The sequence below is a fragment of the Rhodnius prolixus genome, unplaced genomic scaffold (assembly GCF_049639745.1).
Source record: "Rhodnius prolixus isolate KJV_2025 unplaced genomic scaffold, Rpr scaffold_9, whole genome shotgun sequence".
In the NCBI taxonomy this organism is placed as follows: Eukaryota; Metazoa; Arthropoda; class Insecta; order Hemiptera; family Reduviidae; genus Rhodnius; species Rhodnius prolixus.
In genome coordinates, this window is record NW_027411604.1 from 25,022,484 (window position 1) to 25,031,706 (window position 9,223).

Here is a 9,223-nt window from a genome sequence, read left to right on the forward strand (position 1 = left end):
TTTTTAAATCTTTAGTTAAATTGGTTGAGAGTTGCCAAAAAATAATTGAAATAATTTACAATAGGAATTAGTATTAGACTGAACATTTGTCCTGTTTAGTCAAAATTGCTCCTGAGATGATTACGTTAAAGGGGCTAATAACAGTATTAACTCTACTACCTTGAATAAAGCCAGAAATCTGCACTGGCAGCCTTTTGGTGACAAAAAGCTTGTTGGTTGTCAAAAATAAAATATCAAACCAAAGAATTCCACTAGCTTGGTTCTAAACCCGATACCTTCTTGTGGGGAAAGTGAATATCCTACTTTATTGATCTAGGAGTTCCTGCAGGTTTTACATTGTGGAAGCTCTCAAACTGTTTAATGATAAATTTAGCGTATCACTGGTGAAAGGAAACGTTGTATATTTATATCATAAATTCAACATACAACAGGACAACATTATATTAGATGGAGTTATACTCAGTGGCCTTGAATATATAAGTTAAGAATGAGCTCACTCCAAAAATACGAGGTGTGGCTATTAAATACGAGACTATTGCTGTAAAACATTTTATTTTAAATATATACACATTTAGTTATTATCTCCTTCAATATACAATACACCCCTCCCCTATCCCTACAACGCTCCATGCGAATTTACCATTGTTCGAAACAGTGCTGGAAGTCTATTTCTGTGAACTCCTGCATGACGCGTGCCGCTTTTTCTTTCACAGCTTCAACGGACTGAAATCGTGTTCCTTTTAATGCAGATTTGACTTTGAAATTGAAAAGTTTATTTACAATTTAAAAACAGTTGTACAAATATATATACAAAAGGAGGTTTCAGGTTGCAGTGCCTATATAATCTCCACAACTTTAATATTTACATTGGTTAATAAGTTGAACTTAATACTAAGACAAAAAAAACCTTACTACATACAGTTAATTAAAGCAAGATATGCTTATATTTTTTATAACTGAGTGAACTTAAGTTGTAGTCCACAATACCTCTTACTTTGTGGGTAGTTACAAATTTTTTCGTGGCCCTATAGATAAATGTAGACACGCTGGCAACATCAAGTGCTACATGTATGTAGTCTATGGGTGTCCACCCGGGGATATGATCCGAACTAGTCTTAAGCATCTGTTTTAGACTCTTTGTAACTTCCCGTAGTTGACTTTAATTTGTAATTAAATAACTTATTTTTTTTAATTCAGGAATTTTTACTAAGTAAATACACAATCATGTTGTAATAATAGAAAATATAATGTTTTTTTATTTTAAATTATAGAATATAGAATATAAAATAAAAAATTAGGTCGCAGTAATTGAAATCTTTTGGGTCAAACGATGATTTTAAGAAACTCGTTAGTTTTTTTTTTTAAACAATTGAGGCTGTAACCTGCCTATGTAAAATAACCTAACCATGTTTATTGATGCAATACTAAACTAGTAAATGTTTGAATGAAAATTATGCACTGCGAATTGTTATATCCGGGATGACACTAAGGATTGTAGTGTTAAGCGCCAGCTAAACATCCAACAAAACATTCTCCAGGATACTAGAATATAATCCTACAAAAAATAAAAACTGTATATAATAATATATATGAGATATGAAAAAAAAGAGGAACTCTTGTAGGATAGCCTCGAACAGGGAGCCCAGCTAAACTGTTCATAAGTCCCACGGGATAGTTGAGCATTTATCTTAGAGACTTGGCCAGATCTGATGTCATAATAAAGATGGTTAGCCTCCACTTCTTAGCACGTCCCAACTGATACAATGTAGGGGGCGGTTCTTCATACATTCTGTACTATATACGAGTATATATATATATATAGCTTTGTGGAAAGTTTTTAGACCAAATATATCAGCTAGCAAACTTAGCTTTGTTCTTTTCTATCCTCGGCCCATCTTTCTGTTTTGTATTTTTTTATGGTTTTGTTCTTTTATTCTATTTTCCTTAGGAAGGAAAGCTTCATTTTCTTTTTCTCCTTTAACTCCGATCTACAACCATTAACAACTAGAAAAATGAGCAGTAATAAATCTTGTGAGAAATAATTTCTCACTTTGCCAACGAGCTGATATTTTCTGGAAGAAGTTGGATAAGAAATGCGGAAATATTTAATTCCGGTATTGCTCTTAGATATTATGTTTCCTCACTTGATTCTGTTTGACCGTGGCTAGCATATGTTAAAAACAAAAAATCGCTTATAGTTCAATTTAGACATATATTTTGGGGGAAACTCAAGAAGTATTAAAATTGATACTAAAATTCTGAATCTAAAAAAGAAGTATATTTCTTTTTAGCTGTCCTACACCGTCTAAATCAAGATAGAGCCCTAACGGTTTGGTTTAAACTTTGCGCTAATGTAAATTTGCATTTCAAGAGAGGATTTGCCTTTTGAGAAGCTATTGACTTAAGGCTGAAAACATAGTGGAGCGGCGAGCAAAGCGGCGATGCGTATTTGCTTCAAATCAAAGAGATCGACGAGCAGCGAGCAAAGAGTCGCATGCACATAGTGACGAGTTTAGACGAGACATGATGGAGGAATTATTTTCTATATGAGAAATTCTTCCTTGAAAATTTGGTATTTACAGCAGCTTAGTAGCAGGAGGCTGCAGTGTACATGAAATAAACAGGACTAGACATGAACTTGGTGAATTCTATCACTTGTAGCAACAACTTCGGGAGCATCCTGGCAAGTTTCATGCGTATTTTTGAATGTCTGTTTCAACATTTGATTACATACTAACCAGAGTTGAAGGCATGTTAATCAAGAATTGAACGAATTTCAATGTTAACCCCATTAATCCTGTCCCATTTCTTATCTAACACAAATCGGTTGTGATGTAGAAGATCCTTTAGGTCCCACAGAGGTTTATTTAAAAAAAACTACACCAATAAATGCAGCAATATCCATAACCTTTGAAAATTGAGCGCGATGAGAGCGAAGAAATCAAACATGTCACAACGCGTTGCTCTACTCTCTCTCTTGGTAGCGTTGCTCTATCTTCGCTTTGCTCCCCGGTATGCGCGGTCCCATACGGTTAACTTGTGTTTGATTTCGCCGCTTTGCTCTTCGCTATCATCGCCGCTTTGCTCGCCGCTCCACTATGTTTCCAGCCTAATTCTCAAGGGAATAGCCCACGTAGATTTTGCCAGAAAGAAGAGGTATTTGCCATTGCACTATTGTATTATTGCAAAGGGTTCTTCAAACTTAAAAAAGACCCTCATATATCGCCCAGGAACCCTACACCAGATTCCCAAGTCAATCAAACAGACATGACCAAGAAGAATTGCTAATGGGTGAGTAAATAAATCTATCAGATTGCAGAATCTATCTGAGGTTCAAATATAAGTGAAGAGTGTTCTGACAGAATGAAACATATTTGGCCGTAAAATAGATGTAAAAGAAGGACATCAGCGGATGCTAGCGTATTATAGTTCTTGACTAGCAGTCCAAGAGCGATAGAAATACTTTCAGGAAGTGGGCTAAGTGTTGGCCGATTTGGAAACAGGAGCTATCAATGCAAATCGAATTGTTGGTGCAGAATCGATATATGCGTAACGTATTTGCTTATTAGTACAGACGTCGACTCGGTTATTTTATTTAAAAGTGAAGAAATAAAAGAATAAAAACGGGGAGTAAAATCCCTAACAGGGTTATCTTGGCGATGGGGAGACCGGATGAAGTTGTTGAGTTATAAGAGAGAAGGTTATAAGGTATGGTTACAGCCTTGTCGCTGGAGTACGCACTCTATATGTCTTATATAATAATTCAAAGGATACAGCCCAGTTTTTCATACTTTACTCGGGCTCTAATCCCGCTGTACTGCTGGGTGCTCTGTTCCTAACCCGGGTCGTACAAGATCTTTCTCTCCCTCTGATACTACCCCCTCTTTTCCAACATATTGCTGCCCAGATGAATACTAAACTTTCTTTTTGTCCTTTTTATCCTCGTTTTATAAATAATATTTCATTTATTTACTTCGTTTGCAACTTAAGTTAAAAAAAAATGTATTTTTAAAACGAAGTGTTTAGGTGAAAAAAATGTTTAACCAGTTAAGCGTGGAATTCAGTTTTTAAAAAACCCCTCACAGTGTGCGGAATTAAAATCAGACAATGACTTGTATACCCGTCGAACACAGTGCAAAACAACTAAAAGTTGTACAACGTCATAATAGTCGCTGCAAGCGACTTTTTCTGCAATCTCTAGGGGCTTGAGATTACTGAGCATTCTGTGCTCATTCAAAAATCTTGCACCGCTTCACGTATGCATTGCTTCTAGTTAACTAGGGGACGCAAGAGCTTTTACAAGGAAGAAAAGAGCTTTGAATTCTGCGCAAAATGAAATCTTTGCTCGTACTGAGGTCTGAATCTCTACCTAAGGTAAAAACGGTATTGCACAAGGGTTGAGAGCTTCTATTTGTGTGCCTAATTCCCCAATCTCTAAAGCGGAGACCAAACATGTACCAACCACTTATCATTTGGCTGACTCCCACCACCCAATCCTCATAAAATACTTGGCAGTTCTATTGGGAAGATAAAGGAAACATCCCACCAAATAATATTCTTATTGTATTTTATTAAAATTTCGAGTTTTTATAGTTAATGGCAATTTTATATTTTTCACGTGTAAACACGTCGAACGCACCGTAACAGAGATTTGGTTTGACGTGCATACACATCAAACGTGCTTAACTGGTTAAAATAAATATTTGTCACATGATTTGAGAAAAATAACTGTGTAGAGTTCAAATAAGTTGTAGGTTTCACGCATGAAAGGAAATGAATTTTGAAATAAATGGGCTAGTTGAGATGCACTCGATACTGTGTTAGTTATCATTCCATTTGTACCATCTATCAGTGCATATTCATGACAACGACAGAAATTACACATTCTTTTATAATTTACAAGGTGTTCTTGTTTTTGAACATTAATCATTTTTCTCAAATCATCAATTATTTGCGACCCTGTTTTTACTATCCAGCCCTGTCTCAGATTTTAGTTGTTGGCAACCAAAATTATACTCTTTCCGCTCATCCAGTGCCAATTCCCAAATCATTTATTGTTTTAGACATTTATATCAAGTCTCGAGTAACGTTAATTGCACCATTCAACAGTGGTCTAAATAATATTTTTAAAATCCAAAAATTAAATGTTTTTTTTGTGTTTAAATGCAGAGATGATAAGCAAACGTTGATGTGAATGGTGTTCACCTTCCAGAATCTAAATGTAAAAAAGTGCATTATTCTGAATCGTTCTTCAATGGATGCATTTTGAAGTAAAAACAGAACCGAACAGAATATTTATATTTAGAATTTAGATTTTTCTGGTGGTGTAAGTGACTCATAATAAGTATTAAATTGTTTTTATAAGTTTCACGAGAAACCAAACTATGTGGATTTGATAAAACACGCCGCTCAGTTTCCAATATTACATTGCAAGCCTCTTCAGATCGTTTCAAACAGAATATCTTAACCAAGATTTTATACGAACGGGTTCCGTGAAATATTGAAAATGATATGTGAAAGAAAAAGATTCCATCTAGAATTACCACAAAATTCCAATTTTCTTTTTTGAAAGTTTCTAAATGGTTGGGAAGGTGAAAAAAAAAAAAAAATATTAGAAGGGTTGTAAAGTATGATATGTAGGAGCGCTGGTGTGAAGATAAGGGACTTTGTAAGGATTTAGGACAGTTAGGTTATTACTATGGTGCAGGTGCTATATTGGTAGAACTGTTTCTAACAGAATGGACGATAGGCTAACACTTCACTACCATCTCAGACCACAGTTGGCACACATGAGCGGACCCAGGGGTTGTAGGAGATGGCTTTCTACCAGGGAATAAACTAGGATATCATTCAAAACACGTAGCACTGTCAATCCTCTACCATCCTTATCGTCCTCCAGAGATTTACTGGCCTCACCATTATCCTTCTTTATTCCATGGGTGTCGCCCATTTATTCGCGAGTACTTTGATCCTAAGGCTCGTCTTTCCTGGTCGTCAATGTTACCACCAGCAGTACCTTTATATCGCCTTTATAAACATTGTCTCCTTCTCAGCAGCGCTAGATCGCAGCCTCCCCTTCAAACATTCTCTTTTCGTTTCCAGCTCTGCAAATACTACCTTCACATTTTTACTTTTGTGTCGACAACCTTTTATATTCATCTTACCCTTCGCCAACACTGAATCGGGGTACGTAATTGATTTTTTATTTTGTTTCCCATGAAAATTAAATTAAATTAAATTTATAAGTATAGTAATTGATAAACATGCTTTTCTGATTACATTAATCCTTCTTTGCTAATTAAATAAAATATTCCAAATTCTTTGGCAGCTGAATTATTGATGAGTTTGAAATGACGCATGAAATAAAGATGGAGGATTTAGAAAAAATATAGAGGAAACAGTAACCGCTGTCGACAATCATCAGATAAATTATTTAAATTCATGTAGTTAGCTTTTATATAAACAGAGCCGAACAAAATTATGTTTAGGAGTTTCATAATTAGGATTAAAAATGTTAGAAATGCTGGAGCGTAATGATGCAATCTTCTTGAAATACTTTCTTGTAAAAGGTGACGATCTACAATTTCCGTAGATAGTCTACCCAACATCGCTGTCCATCAATGGAAAATAAACTACTTGTAGCTCCTAGAAGAGCAAATCTAAGAGTCATCAATACAATTTTATAATTAAGATTATGTTAAATAATAATAATAATAATAATAATAATAATAATGGTGGGGCCTAAGAGGGAAACTGCCCAGATTCCTAGAGGGATTTCTGAAATCAAGAAGGTTTCGTGTGCGCTTAGGATCAGTGTTGTCCAGTCCTCATAGTTTAGAAAACGGGATCCCCCAGGGATCAGTCTTAAGTGTCACCTTGTTCCTAATTGCAATTAATTGTTTAGCTGAAATTGTTGAAGAACCCTTGCAAGTCTCTCTATATGTTGATGATCTTGTTATATATCTATCTGGTGAGAACTTAGAAGATGTTGGGGCTACGCTCCAGCAAGCCATAAACGGCCTAGCCATAGAAGCTTCCAGAAACGGTTTTAAGTTCTCGAGACAAAAAACAGTATGTCTTCATTTCTGTCGCCTAAGGCATGAACACAGAATACCAACCTTATATCTGAACAACATGCCGATAAATTACAAAGAAAGTTTTCGTTATTTGGGCATCGTATTCGATTCCAAATTAAACTGGCAAGAACATCTCGAGACTACTTATATCAAAGCCAAAAAAACGCTAGAAATTTTAAAATTTCTAGGAAACTATAAATGGGGAACTGAACGGGAAATTCTAAAGCGCTTATTTGTTTGCCTCACCCGCTCCAAATTAGATTATGGGTCCCAAATTTATAGCTCCGCTCGCAAATCGCGGCTTAAGATATTGGACAAAGTTTACAACGAAGGCATTAGATTGTACACTGGTGCCTTCCGAACTAGCCCCCTTCAAAGCCTTTATGTAGAGGCGGGAGTTCTCCCACTTTAAATTAGGCGGGAGCAGCTGACATTGACGTATTATGCTGGAATATGGGGGAAACCAACCCATCCGTGCCATCCGACTTTATTTGAGAGCCCTTACGACCACCAATTTCAACAACAGAGAACGCGGACGCGTCCTCTGGGCGTCAGAGCTAAAAGTGTACTAGAAGCGGAAAGGCTAGAAATTGGCCCAGTGGAGTCTTGGAGATTTAGTTCTTTTCCTCCTTGGTTAATGAACTCTCCACGAATTAGGTTGGATCTGACAGCACATAAGAAGGAAGAAACTACTCCTGTACTCTATAGGCAGAAACTCTTAGAAATTTTAAATTTCTATATGGATTACCGGCCCATTTACACTGATGGCTCAAAGATAGACAACGGTGTAGGATGTGCCATCTACACTCATGGAGTTACCGCCACGTGGACACTCGCATGCTACAGAGTACACAGCCGAAATGTATGCCATCTGGCAAGCATTAAAAACGATATCTGAAAGAAAGTACTCTAAAGCCCTGGTGCTGACAGACTCTCTCAGCGCAATAAAGGCCCTTCAGGATAGATTCTCAGACGACCCATTTATTATCCGTATCCATGAGATATTGCATAATCTGAATATATGTGGTAAAAAGGTAATCTTTGTAAGGGTACCAGGTCATATAGGAGTGGCTGGAAACGAGAGAGCTGATGCAGCGGCCAAACAGGCTGCCTGCTTAAATGCGGATCTAGCCATCCCTGTCAGACCTGCCGACTTAAAAACATTTGCGAAGTACTCCATGTTTAGAAAGTGGCAGGGACATTGGGATCTCTTAAATGAGAAGTTGAAGAAAATTAAGCCACAAGTGTTCAATCAAACAGTAGAGAACTACCCGCGTAGAGAGTCGGTAGTGCTCACCAGGCTTAGAATTGGGCATACAAGAGTCACTCACGGATACCTGCTAGTGAATGGAAGAAAGCCGAAATGCCCACTATGTAGAGAAAGACTGACCGTGATCCACATGTTAGAAGAGTGTCAGGCACTTAAAGGAAAGAGACAAAGAACAGGACTACCATGTAACTTACAGGCAATTTTAAAAGAGGGTTCCCCTTATATAGGAAAGCTGTTTGACTTTTTGAAGAGTAGTAATTTGTATAGTAAAATTTAGTTCAGTTAGGTTAGGCTAGGTTAGGATATCTTAAGCGAGGAGTGGAATATCGAGTACACTCCTCCAGAGTGAATGTAGAAAGTGTGTATGTATTAGTAATAATGTATTTATTGGTATGAATGTACTTGCTGGTATAAATGTATTTATTAGTAAAAATGTATTTATTGGCATGAATGTACTTGCTGGTATAAATGTATTTATTGGTATGAATGTACTTGCTGGTATAAATGTATTTATTAGTAAAAATGTATTTATTGATAAGAATGTATTTTCTAGTATGAATGTATCTTCTGGTGTGAAAGTATTTATTTAGTTAGTCCTTAGGTAAACTGATTTAGCAAGCAATCCCCTGCTATTAGCTAAAGAATGGCGCGAAATGTTGGGCTGACTTCTCCCCGTCGTCGGATGCGATGGTAAAGAGAGTAAGTCAAGACCATCATACCATACCTCCTTAGCTCCCTCCGCCTTTGACCATCCAAAGGCGTTGTTTTGGATGCTGGGTACTTTGGGCAAGCGCCATTCTAGATCGAGTGGAAAGAAAAGAGCGTGAGGCGCTAATAACCTTGCAGTTGATGCGCCGAAAAAAAAAAAAAAAAAAAA

The 9,223-nt window shown here is 36.7% G+C and overlaps 1 protein-coding gene across 1 annotated transcript; it reads left to right on the forward strand.

Annotated features, from left to right (window-relative positions):
• Positions 1-7,885: 7,885 nt before the first annotated feature.
• LOC141454469 (uncharacterized) lies at positions 7,886-8,623 on the forward strand. Its single transcript, XM_074128713.1, has one exon. It carries the CDS (start codon positions 7,886-7,888, stop codon positions 8,621-8,623), a length of 738 nt encoding a protein of 245 aa, XP_073984814.1.
• Positions 8,624-9,223: the final 600 nt, after the last annotated feature.